Genomic DNA, 26,919 nt, shown 5'->3' with positions numbered 1-26,919 from the left:
AACAGTCAAATAAACTAGGGTGATCGGGAACCAGAGTTTATGAAATACAGTTTCTCAAGAATAGGTGCACCATCAAGTGAAATTCAATAAATGTTGTTTGTATGTGCCATATTATTAATAAACTTATTTTTTCACAGATGATTACTATTGGTATCTTATGTATTTGCTAGTTAGTAGTGTTTGTTGTGTTTGAAATTTAAGTGCCAAAATATTATTGCAATAAACCAATACATTTAATTATGTATAAAACAATCATATGAATAACAGCTGCAAGTATTTTAAGTATGAAATATTTTCAAATACTTTCGATTAATTTTTCTCCATTTCTAGAAATCTCTTCAAAATTTCAGAAAATCTGCACAGCCTCCTGGAAACATCCAACTGTTACTGAGATGCCAGAGTTGATAGTAACTTCCTAACTCTGCTTTAGCTTCTTGGGTAACTAGCATGGTAAAAATGTTTAATGTATTAGCAGGAATAAGTAATGCCTGTATGAATAAGAAATTATTGGAATTCCAGCATTTATTCTGATATTCAGTATTATACCAGATACTAAATATGAAGCTTATTAATAACAGTAAAAGTTCTAAACTTTAAAAAAAATTTTTTTTAAAAGATTTTATTTATTCACTTGTCAGAAAGAGAGAGAAAGAGAGCACACAAGCAGGGAGAGAGGCAGGCAGAGAGAGAAGGCTCCCCACTGAGCAAGGAGCCCAATGCTGGACTGGATCCCAGGACCCTGGGATCATGACCTGAGCTGAAGGCAGAGGCTTAACTGACTGAACCATCCAGGCGACCCAAGTTTCAACCTTTTTATTTTTAGCATTTTATTTAGCTATTGACCAATAACCTCTTGAAAACAAAACAAAACAAAATAAAAAAGAAATGGATGCCTGGGTGGCTCAGTTGGTTAAGTGTCCAACTCTTGATTTCAACTCAAGTCATGATCTTGGGGTTTTGAGATTGAGCCCTGAGTCAGCTCCACGCTGGGTATGGGGGCTGCTTAAGATTCTCTCTCCCTCTGCCCCTCCCTCCTGCTAATAAATAAATAAAATCTTTAAAAAAACCCAAAACATAGATTTCCAGAAAGTTCCGCAATTCCAAAATGTAGGTTAGTTTCGTTTAAAAAAGTCATTTAAATATAATATTAAATATGAGATTACTAGAACTAGTTAGGTGTTCTTTTGATGTTCCATTGTATTCTTTAAAAAAAAGTTTTGCTTTTCCTGATCTCAAAATACATTCATTATAGAAAAAAATGGAAAATACAGAAAAATACGGAAAAGAAAAAAAATCAGCAGTAATTCCTCCAGCTAGATAAAATCTCTATTTATATTTTGGAGACTATCTTTCTAGTTTTGCTTTTTCCTAGCAACTGCAATTATTTTTTTATTTTGGTTCTTGTGCTAGCCTCTTCACATAAAGCTGTGTACAAGGAATCTTACAGAACAGAAACCTAATAAATGGGATACAATGTAACCTACCTTCCCCTCTACCCTTCTCTCATGATAGAATCACCTTCTATTCTTTTTTCTCATATCTGGAATTGGTATACAGAATTAGTGACTAAAGAAAGACATTTATGTTTTTAACAAGATAAAAGAAACGGGAGAAAACCAAAAATATTCAGATAAGTATTTTAATTAAATTATCACAGAAATCAAAGGTTATATGGACACAATTATGTGTCTATACACAACCATATATGTGCATATATACCCATAAGACTATTTACAAATATGTAAACATACATACAAAGTCTAGAAAGGAATATACAGAAATATGTGTTAGGGTATTGGGGTGATGTTTCTTTTTTATTAATTTGTAATATACTCAACAAACCATTACACTGACGTAGGACTATTTTAATGTTAGAGAATCTTATACAAATGAATTTGTTCAAGAGCTTCTCTGTCAATATGCTTTTCTGGGTATACATCATAGTTCAGAGGTACCTCTTCAACCCAGGAAGATAACTGTATATTTATCTAGAAGAAAAAAGGATTACAAACAAACATGAAAATTGCAGAACGATCCTGTTCTCTGGAACTTCAAGAAATCATGATGAACTAAGTAACTGAAGACAACAGATTTTTTTTTTTTTTTACAACAAGCAGGACTAAGTTTACATGGTGTCACATGAACAATTCTTTGTTGTACTACATGGTAGGTCTGTGGGTTCAGGATTTAATTTACTTTGATTTTGGAATTTGAAAGAATAAAGAAAATACAGAATAGAATAATTGTTTTAACGTAACTAGGTTAATAATTATCATTAGGTTTAAACAATAAAAGACTAAAACAACAATGAGAATACACAGAGAACAGAGAAAACTGTTCATACATACACAGTGATGGTGCTAAGGGGTTGCATGAGAGGCACTAATCTCCCTCCATAACCCTCATCGGTCCTTCCCTTTACACTGTAAACTTGAGTCCCTATGACACAGAAATTCTAGAGCCGCCAATGAATATATCTGGTTAAAGAAGTTTCATTAGGGACGCCTGGGTGGCTCAGTCAGTTAAGCGTCTGCCTTTGGCTCAGGTCATGAGCCCAGGGTCCTGGATCAAGCCCCACATCGGGCTCTCTGCTCAGAGGGGAGTCTGTTTCTCCCTCTGCCTGCCGCTCCCCCTACTTTGTGCTCTCTCTCTCTCTGACAAATAAATTAATAAAATCTTAAAAAAAAATAAAGAAGTTTCATTAAATAAGAAAGCAATAAAGTTATTCAAAAATTCATGCATAAGGACTCTTTCATAAATAATAATTTCCAGTGATTATCTAGACAGATTTATATATTTAGTGTGAAACCATTATTTTGTTAAGTGAAAAATCACCAAATTATTTCAATCTATAAAGAAATTATAAATTGGAGACCATATATATATATGGTCACATAAACATATATATATATTTTTAAGTTTATATATATCTGTATTTTTTTTTTGGCAGGCTCCACACCTAGCGGGAGCCCAATGCAGGACTCGAACTCAAGACCACTAAGATCAAGACTTCAGTTGAGATCAAGAGTTGGATCCTTAACTGACTGAGCCACCCAGGCGCCCCTTGGAGACCATATATTTTAAAAGACTTATTTTTTTTTAATTTTTATTTTATTTATTTATTAGAAAGAGAGAGAGAGCACAAGCAGGGGGAGTGGCAGATAGAGGGAGAAGCAGGTCCCCACTGAGCAGGGAGCCCGATGCGGCACTCGATCCCAGGACCCTGGGATCATGACTTGAGTCAAAGGCAGACGCTTAACCGACTGAGCCACCCAGGCATCCCTAAACACATATTTTTATAAGCATGGAAAAGTATGGTGGGTTATACCACACATGAGATGGGTCTCTCCTGGAAAAGAATCAAGTGGAGGGGATGGGGAGATTAACATCTTTTCTTTATATATCTCAGGATTATTTCCCTTGTTATTATAAACATGAATTACTTTTATAATTTATTTATTTATTCATTCATTTAAGATTTTATTTATTTATTTGACAGAGAGAGACACAGCGAGAGAGGGAACACAAGCAGGGGGAGTGGGAGAGGAAGAAGGAGGCTCCCCGCTGAGCAGGGAGCCCGATGCGGGGCTTGATCCCAGGACCCTGGGACCATGACCCGAGCCAAAGGCAGATGCTTAACGACTGAGCCACCCAGGCGCCCCTACTTTTATAATTTAGATGACTGACAAAAATTTCTTAAGGAAGTATTATTGATGATGGCTTAGTTTGTTTTTAAAGGAAGAAATAGATGCTTACATTTGGCAGTGCTTATAGGAAAGGAAAGCGCTACTGAAGAAAACTATAATAATACTCCATTTATATTTTATTTCTTTCATCTAGGGGTCTCTAAGAACTTTATAAATACTAATTAACCTTTATATAGGGTCAACTTATTGGGCTGAAACTTAGTAAATAGGGGCCTTACTTTATATGGAGAATCTAAGGAACAAAGAAGTGCTTTGTACAAGATTCCAAACTGTGCAGAGTATACGGGCCTCCAGTCTACACATCCGATTCTAGAAGCCTTGAACAACTCTGTTCCTTTTGTTCTTTTTTTTCTTAAGATTTTATTTATTTGTCAGAGAGAGAGAGGAAGAGAGAGAGCACAAGCAGGGGGAGCATCAGGCAGAGGGAGAAGTAGGCTCCCTGCTGAGCAAGGAGCCTGATGCAGAACTTGATCCCAGGACCCTGAGATCATGGAGCCGAAGGCCGGTGCTTAACTGACTAAGCCACCCAGGTATCTCTGTTCCTTTTGTTCTAAGGGGGAAGTTATGATGTGGGTGTTCTAAGCCTCTTACAAACATTTAGTAGCATTTGTTAACCTAAAACTGTAACCCCCAAGTTGGAAAAACTGGTTGGAGAAGTAAGGAATCTATATCAAGATAAGAATTGCAATTTCAGAGCTCTTGAGGCCAATAAACAAACCACAAACCAGTTCTTGGGCCATAAGTTACTGCTATTCTTTCTATCATCTGTCACTATATTCAGATAGAACATCTCTAGAATATTGTTAATAGCTATCAGAAAAAAAACTGGAGAAAAGTTTTGACAATAAAAATGCTGGGAAAGGGGCGCCTGGGTGGTTCAGTCGGTTAAGCATCTGCCTTCGGCTCCGGTCATGATCCCAGAGTCCTGGGATCAAGTCCCGCATCAGGCTCCCTGCTCAGCGGGGTCTGCTTCTCCCTTTCCCCCTGCCCCTGCCCTCTCTCTCTTTTTCTCATGCATGCGCTCTAATAAATAAATAAAATCTTAAAAAAGAAATGCTGGGAAAGAGGCTTACATACCTGAAGGCCTGAGAGAGAATCTTCAAGACTTGGTACTGTTAATAATAACGATCCTTGTTTCCTTACATTTTGACTGATATATTCCCAGGCTCTGCAACATATTAAAAACTTATATTTTAGGTTTTACCAGATACTGAACACTTTTTAAAAAATGAAGATGACAAAAGAAAATGCAGCACAGGCAATACCTAGAAATCCAGATGGGCAAAATGTTTGCCTGCAGGAAATAGGATTGCAGCAAAATATTAGAAATTGGTAAATTCTTCAGTTTCTGAAGGGGGTGTTGGCAAAATTATGATGTTACAACATTGAAGAGATTCAACACGATGGGGATTTGTGTTACTACGAGGTACTGTTAAGGCCAAAACTCAGTTTTCAGAACCAATACACAAGTCAAAGCTGGATCAGTAGTTAAAGCCCCTTAAACTCTTTTGATTTTTTTTGAGGGGAGGGGGAGAGGGAGGAAGAAGGGGAGAGGGAGAGGAAGGGGGTGGAGAGAGAGAGAGAGAAAGAGAGAGAGAGAGGGGCAGGGGAGAGAATCCCAAGCGGGCTCCAAGCCCAGCACAGAGCTGACACAGAGCTTGATCCCATGACCCTGAGATCATGACCTGAGCTGAAACCAAGAGTCAGAAGCTTAACTGACTGAGCCACCCAAGCGCTCCTTAAACTCTTGATGAAGTGTGTCAAAACTGGTTCTGTGGAATGGAGAAGGGCTAAGAGGTAGAGGTGGGGAAGAGTAGTGGAGAAAGGCCATAGACGCCAGAAGCCAAGCAAAGACTAACAATTAAGCATGATATGTAGATTACATCTTTTAAAATAACATCAAGAGTGAAATCATACTTTATCTGGTTGTCAAAAATATTTAATGGGAAGACTTTTGGGCAACATGGCGCCTACGAAGTTGAGTGGGGCCAGCCAGATTGAAAGCATGATGAAATGCCATGTGCGTGTATATGTGCCACAAGGCAGTACCTGCCCAGTTCTGACTAATTCAGTGCAGACATGAACTGGCTTTCTATACTGTGCATGAGTGTTGACCGTACACCCCACTAGCAGGGAGCAATGGCCAAGCAAGGCAGAGATGCGCATCCCTTGCAACGGGCAGGTGGGCAGTGGTGTCATTTGCATTTCTCTCAGTTACAGCAATGGTTATTAGGTTTAGTATTCTGGAGTTTATTAGGCAAAATGATACAAATGTTCTTTTTCCTCAGGCTAGATCTAAAATCATGTAGCAGTGCTTGATAATTGTCACTGTGCTTGGGCTAGAGCTATTGTTTTGATGTGGTTCCTTAAAAATGACATATTTTATAAGTTTGTTTAATAAGAATGAAGAAGCTGACTAAATTGGCACGGTTGGCCGTGCCTCTCAGAATAGCACTTGCTGTTTCTGGTAAGCTATCATTCTGGTTGCTGTGTCTGTTTCACCTACTCAAAAAATACATTGAGGCACCTTTTAAACTTACAATTACTCTACAAATCTGGGGTGTTACTCTGTAATGAGATCGGACTTATTCTGAAGCCCGAGTCTTTGCTGAGTACACATTTTCTACTATTACGATATATTTCTGTTTTCTCGTATATACTAACTCCTATAGTAGTATCATTCCACTTGTCTCAGATTCTAATTAAGACAAGTCCTTGGAGGCTATATGTGGCGTCATCTTTCTTTTTCACTCAGTACAATACAGAATTAACATAGGTAAATGATCAGTTTTGTCAGAACGATTCCAATGCCAGAATGCTTTACCGTGTCTTGTAAACATTCTCCTGTATACTGTCATCCATGGCTATAACCTATATTTCAAATTCATTGTACTAGACTGATTTAGGAGAAATGACTGAACTAGCACACGTGGTCGATACCTATTCACTGAACAATGTAGAGCGTGTGAATGAATGTACCAAGAAAGCTTTTTAAAACAACCCAAATATTCAGTATTTCCAGTGTCAAGTTCACCAGTGGCTTTCATCACTCTTCAGCAGTCAAAATCTTCCTGTAATGAATCTCCAAAGATTTTAAAGTGTTTTTCTCTTTTAACTTCTTATACAACATAAACCTGGTACTATTTCATTCTCCAACAATTATGGAATGCTTTTGCTACTGGTCATTAACTTAAAAAGGTGAAAAGCTAGTCATACTTTGTCCACTGGAAATTAAGCTTAAAGAGGGCTATGATTAAGATAACTTTGCTCATGTTGTGTTTCTGGTCTTCAGCCTGTGACCAAAAACTGTCACCCGTTCTGGCTGAGCTTTGATTATATGATTAGCTTTCTTTTGAACTAGTTTCTTTTAAAAATATTTAAGCTGTTAATTTCACAATGACCTTAACCTACTAGCAGTGTGTGTGTGTGTGTGTGTGTGTGTGTGTGTGTGTGTGTGTGTGCGTGTGTGTGTGTGTGTGAGAGACAGAAAGCTGGGGGCAGGGGAGAACACAGGAGGTAAAAGGGTAGCAGGATAAAGAGCTTTAGCCATTCAGGATTCCACTCCGTATTAACTGTTTATGGTCTATATGTCTTTTTATTTCTCTGCAGTATAAACCTTATTGATGCACTAATCCAAACATCCGTGTAATTCCATTTTGTACATATGGAAAGGAGTTTTCTTGCATTTAGAGTACACATATGCCATTATGATAAAAAAAAAAAGTCATGAATCCTAGCTAGCTAGAAAATAAATGTCTCCGACTATGGACCACAGGAATTTTCTAATTAGAGGAAGCTACTGGTCCTGATGGGTCACAAAGCATCAAACTGTGGCAGAGAAGTCAAAAAAGTGATCACAGATATGCTAATTTTCCCACTGCGTGAATAGTGGAATAGTTTTAGGAACCTACTATTACCACCTTAAAAATATTTTAAAAGTTTGATAACTAATCACTATTTTGGTTAATATTCTTATATCTTATATCACTTATAGAAATTAATTCCCATCATGTTTTTTTCAAAGAAAATAAAATGGAGACAGAAAAGAGTAAGTATAAACGCCCATCGGGAATTGTTACTGCATTCCTGATTGCTAAGCAAATGCTTGGGTCATGATATCATTTAATATATACCCCCCCATTAGATGTAATATTTTACAAACTTAGACAATCAAAGTTTACTTTTTGTTTTATCCATACTACATTTCCTTACTAATATAATCTTGTTGAGGTTGTTTTAAAAAACAGTTTAGGGCGCCTGGGTGGCTCAGTCGATTAAGCGACTGCCTTTGGCTCAGGTCATGATCCTAGAGTCCCGGGATCGAGTCCCGCATTGGGCTCCCTGCTCAGCAGGGAGTCTGCTTCTCCCTCTCACCCTCTTCGCTCTCGTGTTCTCTATCTCTCATTCTCTCTCTCTCAAATAAATAAAATCTTTAAAAAATAAAAAAAGTTTAATATGAAAATACTTCTACTTTACCAATCCCTTTTTAAAAAAAAGATATTTATTTAAGTAATCTCTACACTCAATGTGGGTCTTATATTCTCCAAGATCAAGAGTCACATGCTCTACTGACTGAGCCAGCCAGGCACCCCACTAATCCCTTTTCATAGTTTGCTGAATATATTTTAACAAATTTCTTGCTTGAATAAGTAACATACCTGGCCTGTTCTGCCTCATCAAGAAAATATTCGAAGACATTATTCATGATAATGACATCAGCATTTTGCAGCAGTGAACCCTGGGTACAGATGTCTGCATGAAGCACCTTAAGAAGAATGAGTTCATTTAGGAAAAGAAAGATAACCACAGAAGAAATATCTATTGGTTCAACGATAGGAGGCGATATGAGAAGTCAACCTTAATTAAAATGTGAGAAAGAGCAGTATATTTAATAGTATCATCTATGGGAGATATTTAGTATCTAATTAAAAACCATAAACTTGTGAATATTTGTTTTAGACAGATTTGTTTACATAGTCATATAATTACAGTCTTTCAATCCCCAGTTCAGAACTTTTTCCACTATGACTATTATCATTAATTGTAAGAGTCAAAGGCCTTACGTTCAAACTCTGGTTCCATCATCAACTGAGTTTGTACACTAGGCAGTTGGTGTCTTCATAAATAAAAAGGAATAATATCTGTCCTGATTCACAGAATTAAATGGGATCATATAAAAACTATAAAAGTTATTTATGTATTGTAAAATGTTAATACAAAAAAATAAAGTGTTAATACAGTATGTTTATCGGCTTCGTCTGACTTTTCATCTAAAATTTACTTGATTATTTATCCAAAAAAGCAAACAAAACAATGTATTTAAAAATACATGCCTCACACCCAAAACAATAAAACACCTAGGAATAAACCTAACCAAAGAGGTGAAAGACCTGTACTTTCAAAAGTATAAAACACTGGGGCGCCTGGCTGGCTCAGTCGGTTAAGCGTCTGCCTTCGGCTCAGGTCATGATCCCAGAGTCCTGGGATCGAGTCCCGCATCGGGCTCCCTGCTCAGTGGGGAGTCTGCTTCTCCCTCTCCCTCTGCCTGCCGCTCTGCCTACTTGAGCTCTCTTATCTCTCTGTCAAATAAATAAATAAAATCTTTAAAAAAAACAACAAAAGTATAAAACATTGATGAAAGAAACTGAAGATGACACAAAGAAAGGGAAAGACATTCCATGCTCATGGATGTAAAAATGTCTACACTACCCAAAGCAATGTAGAGATATAATGCAATTCCTATCAAAACACCAACAGCATTTTTCACAAAACTAGAACAAACTATCCTAAAATGTGTAGGGAAACATTTGACAAAAGACTCCAAATAGACAAAGTCATCTTGAAAAAGAAAAACAGAACTGGAGGCATCACAATTCCAGGCTTCAAGTTATATTACAAAGCTGTAGTCATCAAAGCAGTATGGTACTGGCACAAAAATAGACACATAGATGAATAGAAGAGAAGAGCAAACTAAGAAATAAACCCACAATTTTATGGTCAGTTAATCTTTGACAAAAGAGGCAAGAATATGCAACAGGAAAAAGTCTCTTCAACAAATGGTGTTGGGAAAACTGGACAGCTACATGCAAAAGAATGAAACTGGACCACTTTCTTACACCATACACAGAAATAAACTCAAGATGGAGTAAAGACCTAAATATAAGACCTGAAACCATTAAAATCCTAGAAGAGAGCACAGATAATAATTTCTCTCACACTGGCCACAGCAACATCTTTCTAGATAGGTCCCCCGAAGTAAGGGAAACAAAAGCAAAAGTAAACTATTGGGACTATCTACTAAAGGTAACAATCAACCAAACTAAAAGACAACCTCCTGAATGGGAGATGATATTTGCAAATGATGTATCTGATAAAGGGTTGGTATCCAAAATATATAAAGAACTTGCACAACTCAACACCAAAAAACCAAAAAATCCAATTTAAAAAATGGGTAGAAGACATGAACAGACATTTTTCCAAAGAAGACATCCAGATGGCCAACAGACACATGAGAAGATGATCAACATCACTCATCATCAGGGAAATGCAAATCAAGACTACAATGAGATATCATTTCACACCTGTGAGAATGGCTAAAAACAAAAACACAGGAAACAAGTGTTGGTGAGGATGTAGAGAAAAAGGAACTCTCTTGCACTGTTGGTGGGAATGCAAACTGGTGCAGCCACTGTGGAAAACAATATAGAGGTTCCTCAAAAAGCTAAAAATAGAATGACCCTATGATCTGGCAATTGCACTACTGGGTATTTATCCCCAAAATACAAAAACACTAATTCAAAGGGATACACGCACCCTTGTGTTTACTGAAGCATTATTTACAACAGCCAAATTCTGGAAGCAGCCCAAGTGTCCATCAATAGATGAATGGATAAAGAAGTGGTATCTGTATCTATCTATATGGGATATTATTCAGCCATACATACATACAAACACACACACACATACAAATGGTATGACTATACACATATATGATCATGTATGTGTGTGTGTATATGTATATATACATAGGATATTATTCAGCCATAAAAAAGAATGAAATCTTGCCATTTGCAATGACATGGATGGAGCCAGAGAGTATAATGCTAAGTGAAATAAACCAATCAGAGAAAGACAAAACGATATGATTTCACTCATACGTGGAATTTAAGAAACAAAAACAAGCAAAGGAGAGAAACAAAAAAAAGTAGAGAGAGACAAACCAAGAAATAGATCTTAACTATAGAGAACAAACTGATGGTTACCAGGGGGAGGTGGAAGGGGGGGGATGGGTGAAACAGATGATGGGGATTAAAGAGTGCATTTATGATGAGCACTGAGCAATGTACAGAATGGCTGAATCACTATATTGTACACCTGAAACTAATATAACACTGTATGTCAACTACAGAGCAATTACAATAAAAAACTTAATAATAAAAAATAAAAACTATATACCTCAAAATATTAACTTGACCACAATCAACAAGTCTTGCCACAGGCAAGATAACAAGAGAAAACATCTATTTTCTCAAGTGCAAAACAAAGCACTTTTATTTTAAAAAGAAGAAAAAAAGTTTAACTCTTTTGTATTAAAGGATTTCTTTGGGCTTACAAATAAATAGTATTCAGAATGTTGTGGGGTCTGATTCTTAACATATTTTATCCCCCTTTTTAAATAGTAAAAATACTAAGATAATTTAAATTAGGTGGGCCTCTAGTCTCTGAAACACACCTTTGACATATTCCTGAACACACAGAAAACAATCACTTTAAACTTTCTAAACATGTTGCTGAGATATGAAATAGGCATGCAAATTAACCTACTGATATACCACAGTTTCCTCTTTTTCTTTCCCATCTCTGTTCACTCTCCCACACCCCACCCCACAGATAGGGTAAAAAAAGAATGTGGTGGATCAATTAATTATGGCAACCAACAGAAGTCCCAGGGAAACTCCCCAAAATGGCTCTGGACAAACTGGAATACTAACAATGCAAAGGCCACATGGCAACCCAAAATAATTTAACCAATTTTTAATGGGCACCTTCTATATACGAGATACTGTGCTGGGAGATACATACACCATGATGAATGAGATACAATATCTACACTCAAGTATGTTATATTCTAGTAATGGGATGAAACAGCTATGCTGGTAACGCTAAGTGCCATCAAAGGAATAAGCAAGATATGAATAAAGAAAACTTCCCCTTTAGTCTAGCGGAGAGGGTAGAAAGAATTTAAGTCAATGGGTCTTTCATGTAAAGATAGTGCATAAGACACGTGGCATCCTGAAACCCCATTATAGTAACAGTATAGGGTTTTTAGTATACCCAGGAGGATGGGGGGAATGGGAAAGGAAATAACAGAGATAACATTTTGTAAGCTAGGGAAAAAAAGGAACTAACAAGGAATTTAGGAGACTAGAAAAATCTGATTTCTAAGCTGGATAGATAGAAAGCAAAGACCCATACTTGGTTTATACTACAGAATCTCAAAAAAGGCTCACAATTGATGGCACCAGGTATTTCTGGGTGAAGGAGAAGGGAGAAATGCTAAAAATAAGGTAATTGGGTTGAAAGTCAGTTTTAGAAGTACCCAGACCCCTATACAACTTTCTCATACCCCAGCAGAAGAATAGAGGTTTATTCTCTGGAAAGGGGAAAACAAAAGGTGTCTGGGTCAGGGGGCACCAGGACTAGTTGAAAGAAAGGCTAATGTACTGAAAACAAAGGAAGTAAGGCAGACAGGATGCTGTGAATCCCTATGCTTCACTTCTTTTCCTCTACCACTCAGTCCCCAGGATGTTGTTTGCCACTCAGTAAGGAGACTGGAAAAGTTTTCTCTGGGCAATCAGACCAGCCCAAGAGGAAAGATCTTAAGATACTTTATCAGATATTCCCCAACTAATTAACCAGCCAAACAAGATCACTCGACACTGAAGCCCACAGTGCTCAGAATCCCCCACTTCAACCAGCTTGTTTCTCACTCTTAAGTCTGAATGGACAACCAAGGATTCCTAGACTTCTTAAGAAAGTCCTGTTAAAAAAGCCCAAACAAGAACAAAAACAAAACAAAAAGCAGAGCCTGAGACTTAAAGGCTACATAGATTTCAAGATACTATAAAAAATAACCCTAGAATTCCTTTCTGTTGATCTTAGGGCCTCTCAAATACAACAATTGTCTTTACCATTGAGGAAGGAAACTCTTAAGGTTGCCAATAAAATGGTATAAAAACAGCTTTCTGTCACTGGGTTACAAATAGCCACTGAAGCCGCAGAAGTATGTGGGGTGGGCATTCATCCACATACGCTCTGTTGAAAAGCAAGGGGTGAAGACCTTTTAACATGTAAATAAATGTGTTTTACATACCTTTATCGTCTTCTTTAAAAAAATAACAAGGTACTTGGATCTCCATTTATTTATTAAAATATTTATTTATTTTAGAGAGGGAGAACATGCGTGGGGCGCGGGGGGGGGGGGGGAGCAGCAGAGTGAGAGGGAGAGAGAGAATCCCAGGCAGACTCCCTGCTGAGCACTGAGCCCTGCGCAGAGCTATCCCACCACCCTGAGATTGTGACCTGAGCCGAAATTAAGAGTCGGATGCTCAACTGACTAAGCCACCCTGGCACCCATTTATAAACTAGGATTCTTAAAAGGTCAATTTTTAAATCTTAACTTTCAATTAAATCAACATTCCTGTTATGTGATTATTATATAAGAACAATGTGTTTCTGTTCACTAAATATGGGATAGTGAGAAAAATCCATGAATTTATTACTAGACGATAAATTTGCTTTAATCATTTGTTTCTCTAAGATGAGAGAGAGACAAAGAGAGAGAAAAAAGGAAGTTTGGAAGGAGGAAAAAACATTTCCTTCAATAAAAAAAGGGGAGGACTAGATCCTTAATCATAACGAGATATCTTTCAACACTTTAACACCAGAGAGCCTTAGTTGCTCAGTATCTCTCTGCATTGCCATTGAAGTGTAGGATCGTCAGTGAAAGGACAAGAATTACTGCATTAACCAAAACACTTCCTTTCCCTTTTCTGGTTATTTTTCCCCTTGCATACAGAAAAAGAGAAAAGTTCTGTTATAGCCAAATGCAGGGCATCATTCTCCTGAACTGCCGTTCTGTGGCATCCACACACAACTCCTGGAAGCTTAGAAAAAAAAGGTAAAGAACTGAGAGCATTACTTAACTTTTTTGCTTACTTTCAACATAAGAGTTTCATTACGTACACTTCTGACCTACATCTAGAGATTCAAATTTGAATGTTGCTACCAAAACTATACTACAGAAGAGATAAAAGAAATTAAGAAAAATTCTACTTTCTAATAAAATTGGGGAGGAAGAGAAATAGGAGTGGAAGGTAATTATAATTAAATTCACCTTTATTGTTTAAAAGTACTAAGTCAACTCAATCTGTTTCTACACGACAGCCACCAAGAATAGATTCAAAAAGATTTTCCAACTCCAATCCAGAAGAAATCTGGCTAAATTATGCTATAAAATAGATAACGGAATATATATTTAAAAGGGTACCTTTAGTGCAGCATAGGGAACATAGTCAATGATATTATGATAACGCTGTAGGGTGACAGATGGTAGCTACGCTCGTGATGAGCACTGCATAACATACAGACTTATCAAGTCACCATGCCGTGCACCTGAAACTCATGCAACGTTGTCTCTCAACTGCACTTCATTACCTTTATTCTGTCAGTGAACTGGTATTTTTTTATGACCATTTCCTGCAACTGGCAAAAGTCTCCATTCAATTCTACTCCATACAGTTGCAGTGCTGAACTATAAAGATAACCCTGAAAAAATAAAGGCATGTTATGATGCAAGTAAATGAACTGTGAGTTCATTTCTACACAAAATTAAAAAAAAAAATCACACTTTAAAAAAATAGAATTCAATAAAGTAAAAATAAAATGAAAGATAAATAACATGTATGTAAAACTTATAACTTCGAGAACTCAAACACTTACTGATCAAGATCTTGACTGTAGTTTATTAATTTCATTATTTAAAAGCAATTATATTTTGAAAGATTGATTTCTTACTTTTCCTGACGAAACTGTGCATACAATAAAGTTGGAAATGAGAAAAGTGATCGCATACAGATTCTCTGTTTAATACCCTGTTTCTGTAATTTCTTGGGAAGTTACAGCGGCAGAAAGCAAGAAAGGAGTTAACCCGTGGGGAATATAATGGAAAATCATGCACAGTCTGACACTAGAGGCAGGTGGCTGGAGATGTGTCCTGTTTGGCTTAGGGAAGTCAGTCTGGTGTCTGCGATCTGCCAAAGATAACCGACCAATTAGTTAACAAGAAAAATCAAGAACTGACTAGATATTATTATGTATGCACTTTTGATTGTAAAAACAAAAAACTAACAAGGAAGGAAAGGTCAAAACATATTCTGACTTTACATCAAGTTACATTACTTTACATCAAGTAACACCCACATGTGAACCAAATTTATATTTATAGCTCATGATAGATTTTTAGAATATGTTCAACAGAGCATAAGTAGGTATTCAAAAATTTTTTGTTGACTGAATCAGTAACCATTTTAATATGAAGAAAAATGAGGATATGTTTAAATTTGTTAACACTGTCACATACTTGCATAGCCTCATTTCTTTCAGCTATATATACATATATATATATAAATATATACTTTGCTAACAAATCAAAAAACGGACAAGAGTGGAGCAAATATGGTAAATAATCATATTTACCCATGTTCTCCCTCAAAAAACCATCTGACAAACTGTATTTTCTATTATGGATATCTTTCCTAATTATAGAATAAAAGCCTTAACACTGACAAATAAACTAAGCACTAAAGAGTTAAGTGTTTCTGTTTAGAGCAGGCAATGGATGCTGGGAACTGAGAGTTTCTGGCATGAGCCTCTACTGCTGTTGGCCACATGTTTTAACAAGTCTGCTAATGACAACCAGAAACCACATTTAGAGTTTTTTGATAAAACCACTTAGGAACGTTACAAATACTCATGATCTGAATTTTTTAAAAAAAGCCACATTGAAGTGATATTTCAGACACAAATGTCTACATTCAAACTTGAATCACAGAAAATTGGAGCAAGATATGTCCTTGGATATCATTTAGTAGCTTATTTACAGGTGAGGAACGTGAAGCCAGGAGTGTTAAGCGACTTTGTTATGGCCATATGCAACTTCCTAGGTGAAGTAAATTTTATAAAAGTTTTTATAAAAGTTCTTATCAAAGTTCAGTACACTATTTAATATAGCACAAAGAAAACAGAGTTCGAAGGTCAACAATGACTGACAAAATAGCAAAATGTTATGAGGTCACCTGCTTCTGCTTTGTTGATATGCCTTCATTTGTGTTACAGAGACAAACCAGTAAAGGAAATCAGAGAGCTGGCTTTTAAATTCCAAATTCAAGATAATATTTTAACCTTATTATTCTGTTACTCTAATAAATAAAGCCAAGCTGTCACCTTGGATGGTGGCAGGCAAAACTGTTGCTAGCAGGAGGAGAAAGTATTTTCCAAATGTTGAATATGTCCACAAGCTGGACTTTACCCCATAGAGGACTGTGCCAAGCCTGGAGCCAACATCAACCAAGACCTTTCCCGACAGATCAGGGAGCACATGATGATAAATGAACTTCAATTCCATGAGGGAGAAGGAATGAGAAATGAATCCTGGGGAATTAGAACAGAATAAACATTAAATTGTGCTTGGGTATTAAACATTCTATTCTGTTTTTCTAATTCTTTTATCCCTATTTATAAAGTATACTCCACGTTTTTCTCTTCTAAATCAATGAAAGCTATTCGGAGACTATTTAGAAAAAATTAATGTGATAATTTTGCACTCATTCACTCTGAGCTATATTAGAGAAGAATAACTATGAAGTCTCTGGCAATTATTTTTATTTTTAAAGATTTATTTATTTCAGAGAGAGAGAGAGAGAGAGAGCATAAGCGGGAGGGGCAGAGGGAGAGGGAGAGAAAAAGCCCAAGCAGACAACACGCTGAGCACAGAGCCCGATGCAGGGGTCGATCCCACGACCCTGAGATCATGACCTGGGCTGGAACCTGAAACCAAGAGTTGGACACCTGACCAACTGTGCCACCTTGGTGCCCCCAAGTCTCTGACATTTAAAAAGGCCTCTAGGGAATAGCTACCCCGCAACCTGTCCCTATCTTTATGCCCCTCACTTCCTTCCTGCTATTGCTTAGACGGTCCTTGGTTTTCCCCTTCTCTTCCCTATGACTGTTATTCCGTGGGATGCTTCCTAACTCCCCAGTCATCTGGCTTTCTCACCTGACCCCAGAGCAGCCACACAGAATAGCCCCGTACTACTGCATTAGACTGTAGTACTACTTCAATAGACTACCAAATGAATGACCATCTCCGGAGTTGAGCAATGTGGCAGCCCTGACCAACCTAAAACGTGTTCTGGAGTGCAGGAGAAGGGTGGTATGAAAGGAAGTGAAGATATGCCCATTAATTATTCTTATTTCCCTTAATTTAACCGCTACAATTTTTTTTAACTGCTACAAGCTTCCTAGCCCATCTTCTCCCTCCATTGTTTCTGTAATCAAATATCTGGGAGAGTCTGAGTGTATTTTTTTTAAAGACTTACTATATTATGTCCCACATAATATAATGGTCAGGAAGGGGAGAAACTTTGGCCATAACTAAGAGATGGTGGCAAAGAAAATGGAAGCAGGCAGGCTAATCCTTTGGAAGAAAATAAAGGGTGTGACTTGGGGTGGGGGTGGACTTTGACCATTAGAGCCTTACCTGCCTAGAATCCTCATCCTCACTACTCTGTCACATTAGTGCTTCTGCCCTGGGTTACAGAGTCGTCATTAGTGTCTTACAGCTAGACAAGTCCCTTGTCACAGAAGGAAGGAGAGTTCCACAGATGATAGCTTTTTCAGATTCACTGTGGTTATGTGGGCTGGCCTGCATACCCAGTCACTATTTACAACCTGATTTGGATGGGAAAATGCTTCCTAATCTTTAAATTTTTATTTGTCAAACATATCTCTTCTTTAAATTTCTGTAAATCAGGGGCACCTGGGTGGCTCAGTTGGTTTAGTGTCCAACTCTTGATTTTGGCTTGGGTCCGGATCTCAGGGTCGTGGGACTGAGGCCCACATCAGGCTCCTCACTCAGGGGGGAGTCTGCTGGAGACTGTCTCTCTCCCTCTCCCTCTGCCCCTCCCCACCCCCGCTCTCTCTTTCTAAAATAAATAAATCTTAAAAAACTTCTGTAAATCAGATCTGATATGGTATTATAGTTGCAATTCACTTTTTAGTTTTCCTTCTATCCTTCTTGTCTAAGTCACTTTCTATTCTGTAAATTTCAACCACCTCACATGGAAACTGTAAGTACTATCTAAAAACAGAATCTTAAGTTAATCAGGAGAGTTTAATTCCCAATTATAATACAGATACAATATATTTGTATTAGCAGCATATTACAAATTTGGTAGTAGTTAACTTTTGACAATGATATTATCTAAGATCAGTAATATGAACACAAGATTACTCACCTGGAGAGGTAGGCCACTATAAGCAATAACTCTATATCTAAGTGACCAGGAATCCTGAAATAGCGTGTCTAAAGGAATAGCCTAGATGATCATATCCAATTTGAACAAAGAAAAAATATATATACACGCACATATAAAATTAAAGACTTATTTATTTATTTGAGAGAGAGAACATGCATGTGCATGAGTAGGGGGGAGGGCCAGAGGGAGAGGGAGAGAGAATCTCAAGCAGACTCCCTGCTGAGTGTGGAGCCTAATGTGGGGCTCGATCCCATGACCCTGGGACCATGACCTGAGATGAAATCAAGACCCTGACACTCATGGGGTGCCTGGATGGCTCAGTTGGTTAAGCCACTGCCTTCAGCTCAGGTCATGATCCTGGAGTCCTGGGATCGAGTCCTGCGTCGGGCTCTCTGCTCAGCGGGGAGACTGCTTCTCCCTCTGACCCTCCCCCCTCTCATGCTCTCTCTCTCAAGTAAATACATAAAAATCTTAAAAAAAAAAAAGATCTGACACTCAAACAACTGAGCCACCCAGGAGCCGCTTAACAAAGAATACATTAACAGAAGAGTTAACATATATATTAGCGGTATGGAGTCAGTCTAGCTTCCCATTTGGGACACAGGTGCTGCCTCTGAGGGGCGGAGATGCAGGAGACATTTTGTCACTAGAGTTGTCCCCTGTTATGGACTGGAGATGTTCTACTAGGTCAAATCAGGCTTGAATAAGCTCTTTCTCAAGATTATCTCTGTCCTCTAAATCCATGCCCATCCAACAATATCTGATTACTATCTGACTTCTCAAGTAGATGCTTTTATTGGGACATTTCAGCCCCCTTGCAGTTATATTTATCATTGTAAGTGAACCAGCATTATGGTATGGTTTATCTATGAATCTCTTTGAAGTATGGAAAGTATAAGTTGGTTTCCCTGTACTCAGTCACTTGTGATTAGTTTCTGGACCTGAAAAGTCACCTCTGATTCAACAGTTTCTGTGAAAAGCAGAGATACTCTCCTTGGAGACATTATGTGGCCCGGCTTCCCTGGACAATGTTGCTCTTTGGTCTCCCTAACCTCAATAACTGGTAATGGTTACGCTGAACGGTTGGCATTTTCCTTTCAAAAAACACTGAATGACTTGGTCAAGAATCTGTGTTCTCAGGACATGGAGAGAAAAGTATACACAAAGTCGTCAGGTTTGCATACTTGAGTGCCTACCTAAAGGTGCCGTCTGGTGTGAGCCACACACCATACAGTAATTTCTGCTCATTTTTCCTTCCTCACATAATGAATCAATAAAGTCTTCATCATAAAGGAATGCATCAACGTGAACTGTGGGTTCTGGCTGCTGCTGTATCTGGGGGAAAGGAGAAGAACTTCAAAAGAAATGAAGTACAAAGGAGTCTCTTTTTATTGCTAAATAAGGCAAAACATCAGTGGTTCAAATGCTAAAATTCTGAGAGCAACAACAAGGCAGAGAAAGACAAGTTTCACTTATCGAAGAGCCATCCTGCTCTTTTGTGTTTTTTTTGTGTGTGTGTGTGTGTGTGTGTGTGAGACACTTGGTGAGACACTAGCAACTTTTAATTTGACCTGTAACGATACAAAACGTGGCTAGGAGAAATAGAAAAAATTTGTGTTAAAGGAGTACTTCGTGACCGTCTTGTCCATCCTGGGTTGTGTATATATATATATATATATATATTTTTTTTTTTTAAAGATTTTATTTATTTGACAGAGAGAGACACAGCGAGAGAGGGAACACAAGCAGGGGAAGTGGGAGAGGGAGAAGCAGGCTTCCCACTGAGCAGGGAGCTTGATGTGGGGCTGATCCCAGGGCCCTGGGATCATGACCTGAGCCGAAGGCAGACGCTTAACGACTGAGCCACCCAGGCGCCCCCTTGGGTTGTATATTTTACAAATAAAGAAACTCCTACTCAGAGATTTCTCCAAAGAAATGACCATGTAGAGGGGAAAGAATTAAACTAATACTGGGTCTCCTGAGTCCTGCGTGTCAGTGACCGACCCATGAAAACACTTAGCAAGTCATCTCTGCGCAGAGGCAGAGTTTTCAAATAATAAAAACGTTAGTAACATTGCATGCTTACAACGAACAGGCCTTTATTAATACTGGTGATACGTGATATAATAGCAAGCGGCTACCAAGAAAAAATGTCTGATTCCTTTTACCCTAATTATAATAAAGAATCAACCTATCTACTTGGAGACCTACAAAATTGTATCTACACCCACACACATCTATATTATAAGCGTGTAAAATGTATGGACATACACAAGGACCAGAAGGAAATAACAGAAGATAAAAATAGTTTGTTAGGAGAAGGGATTATGGGTAGACTGTTACATGCAATGACTACTTTTTCCTTGTTTCATATATTTTGGTATATCATGCTATTGATACGACTGCCTTATTAATAACATCCAAACTATATTACAAATATTGCTCTCAGTTTTTATACTATCCACTATTTTCCACCTTTGGGACTGGAGGTTTACTAAAATTTGCTAAGTGCTCACAATGTGCACAGCACTACTGAAAATGTACAAGGTTTGGTTCCTCTGCTTTGGAATCTACACGGTGAAAAACCACAGAGGGTTGCTGTTTTCAGATTAGTGGGAGAAGAGAAGATTATTATTAGCTTTGTTTCAGGAAACAATATTCCTTGCACAGGTACCCCAGAAGAGCTGAGATTTGAAGGGGCTTGAATGAGGGGGTTGTCCAGGGAAGAAAAATGAGAACTTACTTTAGGAACGAAGGAACAGAATAAGCAAAAACTGTACAGCACAAAAGCAGGAGAAGACAAAGAGATGAATTTCACCTTCGATAACAGTGGGGGATACTGAACAGGAAAGAGAAAACCAGGACCATGATGTATACAGGCAGGGCCAGATTACTGTGGGGCCTTGTGTTTTTGGGGGTGGGGGACATGGAACGGGGTGGGGGGAGGTGCAGGGGTTTGAGTGTTTGGCAAACAGGATGCCCTCAAAAAATACCTGTTGAATGACTAGGGAGCCAGAGGATTACGGACTCAACAGAACTGGGGGCATCACTGAAGTACCAAATGAGAAAAGGTTTGAAGTAGAATTCAGGACGAATTAGATGAGAGAGGCTGTGGGATTAGGGAAGAACAGGAGAATCCTCAAGTAGCACTAAGAGTAAATTAATGTAATGTATTTACTTTTTGGAGGGCTACATGTTCTGAGGAAAGCATGGTTTCTAGAGGTAAGCAATTCCGAAGGTCCTCTGCTATGTTTTTCAACAGAATGTCGTTATTATCTTGAGTGAATTCATCAAAATCCCCTGGAAAAAAAAAAGGAAAGAAATATCTTTTATGGTTTTGGTTATACCTAGGCTCAGTGAACACAACGGCCATATTTTCTGTCAGCATCAATTTATAGCCGTAAATAAACCTTTTAACCAATGAAATATCCAAATTCTAACAAATGTTCCATTTCAAATATTGAGTTTTTCCTTTTCCTAAACTGCTTGAAAATACAAAACTTGATTATTTCAGCCTGTTTGAGAAAAACAAAAGCATTTAAAAAATATATAGTATTTTAACTATTTTTACTCAAGAATAATACTGCCATTAGTTTGTAGGGTCTTAAACTTACCAGTAAGTAGTTAAATATTCCTTCTTTGACTATGCAGATCTGAGAAGTGTAGGAAGCATGGTAGAGATTGCTAAGAAGATAACTTTAATCTGAGTTCCCCTACCTCCAATAAAATATACCTAAGCCTTCAGATAATAAGCACAAACAGCTGATACCAACTATATAATAAACTTTACAATAAATATGTTGCTCTGCTGCATTTGAGCAGCAAATAAATGATCATTAAAATAGCGTATTTTGGGGGGCGCCTGGTTGGCTTGATCAGTGGAGCCTGTGACTCTTGATCTCGGGGTCATGAGTTCCAGCCTCATGTTGGCGTAGAGATTACTTAAAAAAAAAAAAAAGCCTATTTCTGATGGCTGTGGTGTACTTTTGGATGATCTGGCAAAAAGGGTTGGGGGGAATGGCAGGGAGAGAGTGTGTATAGCAATAAAGATGGAGAAAGTTTGGTTAAGGGATTGACAACTGTTGAATCTAGGCGAGGGTATAAAAGTGGTGTTCATTGTTGTTGTTTCTACTTTTCTGTGTTTAGTTTTTTTGGTTCTAAAACAGTATTATTTCTAAGCAGCTCATATGTAATTTTAAATAGAATGTGACTTATCTGGAAGTAAAATATTCCTAAAGTTAGCTACTGTCTGGGATGCCAAATGTAGAATAGAAAGTGCTACTAATGAAAATATTTTACCTTTCTCTTAAAAGACTTTCTTATATTGAATTTTTGCTAGAATAACAGCATCCCAAGGGTATTGTTTCTTACTCTGTTTTAAAATAACTGTAGAAGGAAAACAAGGAGATCCTGAAGGAAATGTCATCTGTCTCCATATCCCCTGCCCCCAAATCTTTGGTGGTAGTTTTTAAGTAAGCTCACGATTTCATTCTTTTTTATTTTTTTATTATTTTTTAAAGATTTTATTTATTTATTTGAGAGAGAGAATGAGAGAGAGAGCACATGAGAGGGGGGAGGGTCAGAGGGAGAAACAGACTCCTCGCTGAGCAGGGAGCCCGATGCGGGACTCGATCCCGGGACTCCAGGAACATGACCTGAGCTGAAGGCAGTCGCTTAACCAACTGAGCCACCCAGGCGCCCCTCACGATTTCACTCTTAAATGAAAAATAATTCTTGCGTTGGTGTAGAATGCTATTTTCATGTCACTAATAACAATTAAAAGTTACAAAGCAGGCCGACAGCAGCACAAGGAAATAAACGGAGGTCTTCTGCTTCTACATAAAGGTACTCTTCTTTTCAGCTATACTACTCTGTGCCCTATATCCAAAGGATCTTCCTCTGCATAGCTTCTCATTGAGCAATAGTAGTGAATACAAAGATCTGGCTCTCTGAACTCATGTGAGAAGGCCTTTGAGGCCTTTTTTTTCCTTGCCTATTTAGCATAATTTTTTTTTTTAAGATTTATTTATTTGACAGAGAGAGACACAGCGAGAGAGGGAACACAAGCAGGGGGAGCTGGACAGGGAGAAGCAGGCTTCCCGCTGAGCAGGGAGCCTGATGCGGGGCTCGATCCCAGGACCCTGGGATCATGACCTGAGCCGAAGGCAGACGCTTAACGACTGAGACACCCAGGCGCCCCGATTTAGCATAATGTTCTAAGTTGTTGCTTCAAATTATTTCTAGAAGGAGGTAGAATATAAATTATAAAGAAACAAAAATACTATTAAAATTCATTCCAAATTGTTTTAGGTAGAACTTAAATAGCATCTGTGAATACGTTTTTCAAAAAATTGGCCTTTTTAATTGTATTTGTAAAATCTAATTGAATTTTCTCAAGGTGCTAATTAAACATTTATTAAATAATCTCTACACCCAACATGGGGCTCAAACTCACGACCCCGAGATCAAGAGATGCATGCTCCTCCAACTGAGCCAGCCAGGCGCCCCTCAAGGTGCTAATTAATACCTAACATGTACTTAGCTTTCCTTCCCTCCATAGATAGATAGAACACTGTCTGGGAGCCTCTATGACTCACATTTAATTCTAATAATATCACTCCCACGAGTGATCCTTAGCAGGGTTTTCAATTTGTAAATGGTATAACTAGAGAAGCCAATAAAAATCTCATTATGTTAAAGTAAGATATTTCCTATCCCAACTTCTTTGGACTTAATTCTGTAACATAAATAGCCACGTTAATAAAACACAGTTTTCATGTGGGTCTGCCTTATAAAACGTCTTCCAGTGAGAAGGGAACTTAGATTATGACTGATAACCAAACGGCCCCTCCATCTACTCATCTCTGATACATATATATATGATAGTTTAGTCTTTGCTTGAACACATTCAGGCCAGCCTTTCTTCCTCATGCAGAGCCAGAATCTGCCCCTCCATAACATTAACTCATTTTTCCAGTTTCAGCCCGAGAGGAATCATCACATTTAATGCTATACAACATTTACTGAATGAACCCTTCAGGCATGGTAGACTTGGTGCAGTGCTTTTCACAGGACATTTAATCCTAAAACTCCTATAGGTGGTACTATGATCATTTCTCCATTGTAACAACAGCAACAAAAAATCTGAGGTCGGAGGTTAAGTTACTTGCCTCGGGTCATATTGGCCAGAAAATGGTAGAGCAGGGTTTGAATTCAGGCCTTAGTCTGAACATTTTTTTTTTTTAAAGGTTTTATTTTTAAGTAAGACCCCATGTGGGGCTTAAACTCATAACCTCGAGAGCAGGAGTCGCATGCATGCTCCTCCGACTGAGCCAGCCAGGCGCCCCCTGAGTCTGAACTCTTAATTACCACACCATACAGCCTCTCCAAAGTGGCAAAGTAGGTAGCAGGCTAGTAACAGTCCTCCTGTCACTACTGAAGTTTTCTCTTCTCCCCACCTCTGACCACAATTCTCCTCCATAGGATGCCACAGCTGTATCCCTTGCCATCTGCTTGCTGTCTTCTGGACTTGTTCAACAGAACCCTTTAAATGTGGCTCCATAAGCAACACTAGCAATCAAGTTCTCTAATCCATGACTACCTTAATTTTATTCTCTTCTCCTATCACTTTGTAGCATCTAGGGCCCTGAGCACCACTGCTCTGGGTGATTAATAGATTTGGAAGGGGGGAGGGTAGCAGTGGAGGCCTTGAGTGCCTTGTAAAGATTGAGGAAGCTGGGACAATGACAGATAGGAATGGCTGCAAATTCTGAACCATCACAATAGATTTCCAGCTGTCTGAAATAGTTTTATTTGAGAGTCAATATCCCAATTAATGTGAGCATCACCAGTCAAGATGAGAGACACTAAGAAATTGTATGTTAAATTCGGTCATTCAGAAAAGGTAGTATTAAATGAAGACTGCATTTATTTTACCTCAATACCAAGGATGTCAGGTGAAAATGAGAATTGGCACCTCTTAACCCTGGACAACAAACTCTGATTCAACCACCCACATGCAAGGGTAAAAGGAGATTTCTTCAGTTATAGCAACGATTCTTCACCATGGCTCTAGGCAGAGGATCCTCTGCATATGGGATTTATGTGGTCCATAAAGGGCCTAAAGTTGTATGCTTGGTTGTATACATAAATATGTATGCTTTTCTAGGAAGAAAGTTCTTAAGAGATCTTCAATAATTATAGCTAATATTACTGAGCACTATATGTAAAGCACTGTGGAAATTTTTAGTGCAAGAAGGCTAAAATTAGCTTTATTATCTGTAGTGGTTGGCAAATAACTTCTGAAAAGAGCAGCAAAACATTTTTACCCTAATAATGGCTGTACAGGTCAAAAAAGCATGATATGATATGATATTAATGAAGTATGTAAAACTGGAATTCACTTAACATTATATTTACTCTGATATTAAAGTTAAATTCCTTAAAACACTATTTCTAAAGGCTGTGCAATATTCTACCATTGTGCATTTATTTAACCATTTGCTTCTCCTAATACATTTTTTTTTTTAAAGATTTTATTTATTTGACAGAGAGAGACACAGCGAGAGAGGGAACACAAGCAGGCGGAGTGGGAGAGGGAGAAGCAGGCGGGGCTCAATCCCAGGACCCTGGGATCACGACCTGAGCCGAAGGCCGACGCTTAACGACTGACTGAGCCACTCAGGTGCCCCCTCCTAATACACATTTAGATATACTTATAATTGTGAAAAATTAAGGATACTGCAACTGACATTTTGGCATCCATCGTCTCTTTGCATTTCTGATTATTTCCTTATCATTAATGCTTAAAAGTAGAAGTACTTAAACATTTTAAAGACTCTTGCTACATATTGTCAAACTTCTTTCCTGAAAGATTATACACATTTACTTTAAGAGAAAAGAATATGGATCTCATTAAACTCTTGCAGCATTAAATATTACCATAAAATCAAACTTTGTTGTTTTAATTTGCATTTCTTTAATTACTGGTGAGGCTGACATCTTTTAACATGTGAAATAGCTATTTCAGAATGTGTGGTAACAGTATTAGGCTTGGAAAAAGATTAAAGAAAGGTGTTAATCAGTTGCCTGACAGTAAAGTTCTTCTCAAAATTACACATGTAGGTGGGAAGGGTATGGAGGAAGAAAAGCTTCTCTAAAGGGCAAAATTAATTCTTTCCAAATTTCCTGGTTATTTTTAAAGAAATAGTGAGGAAACAGAAATTACCAAACCTGACGGCCTATGAATCAAACCTCACTTTTTTATATCCAGTCAGGTATCAAGTCCTACCCCTTTCGCTTGTAAATCTTACTTCCTCTTTATTCCCACTTCAACCACCTCATAGCCACAGTCAGGATCTCACACTTGGATACCATGACAAACTCACAACTAGCTCCTTGATACTGGTTTTCCTCCACTATAAAATACCTTGTACATCTATTTCAAACTAATCTCACTTAAACCTCACTTTTTTTTTTTTTTAGGATTTTATTTTCAAGTAATCTCCACACCAACATGGGGCTCGAACTTACAACCCCGAGATCAAGAGTCACATGCTCCATCAACTGCACCAGCCAGGTGCCCCAAACCTCACTTTCATGTCACTTGTTTCCCT

The 26,919-nt window shown here is 38.0% G+C and overlaps 1 protein-coding gene across 4 annotated transcripts in view; it reads right to left on the bottom strand.

Moving 5' to 3' along the window:
- Positions 1 to 1,633: 1,633 nt before the first annotated feature.
- LOC113909516 overlaps positions 1,634 to 26,919 on the bottom strand; it is a 34,891-nt gene continuing 9,605 nt past the window's right edge. For 3 of the 4 annotated variants that reach the window (XM_027570790.1, XM_027570789.1, XM_027570788.1), the window contains exons 3-9: positions 21,483 to 21,604; positions 19,501 to 19,639; positions 16,297 to 16,418; positions 14,424 to 14,534; positions 8,366 to 8,472; positions 4,785 to 4,875; positions 1,634 to 1,988 (exon numbers count right to left, since the gene is read on the bottom strand). In XM_027570790.1, coding sequence (XP_027426591.1) covers positions 1,872 to 1,988; positions 4,785 to 4,875; positions 8,366 to 8,472; positions 14,424 to 14,534; positions 16,297 to 16,418; positions 19,501 to 19,639; positions 21,483 to 21,604 — 809 coding nt within the window. In that variant the 3' untranslated portion in view covers positions 1,634 to 1,871. Of the gene's footprint in view, positions 1,989 to 4,784; positions 4,876 to 8,365; positions 8,473 to 14,423; positions 15,020 to 16,211; positions 16,419 to 19,500; positions 19,640 to 21,482; positions 21,605 to 26,919 lie in introns of those variants that run through there. The other variant, XR_003515758.1, reaches the window with a different exon arrangement.

The sequence above is a fragment of the Zalophus californianus genome, chromosome 6 (assembly GCF_009762305.2).
Source record: "Zalophus californianus isolate mZalCal1 chromosome 6, mZalCal1.pri.v2, whole genome shotgun sequence".
Taxonomy (NCBI): domain Eukaryota; kingdom Metazoa; phylum Chordata; class Mammalia; order Carnivora; family Otariidae; genus Zalophus; species Zalophus californianus.
The sequence above is the reverse complement of the archived record's forward strand: the minus strand, read 5'-3'. Positions and strand labels throughout refer to the sequence as shown.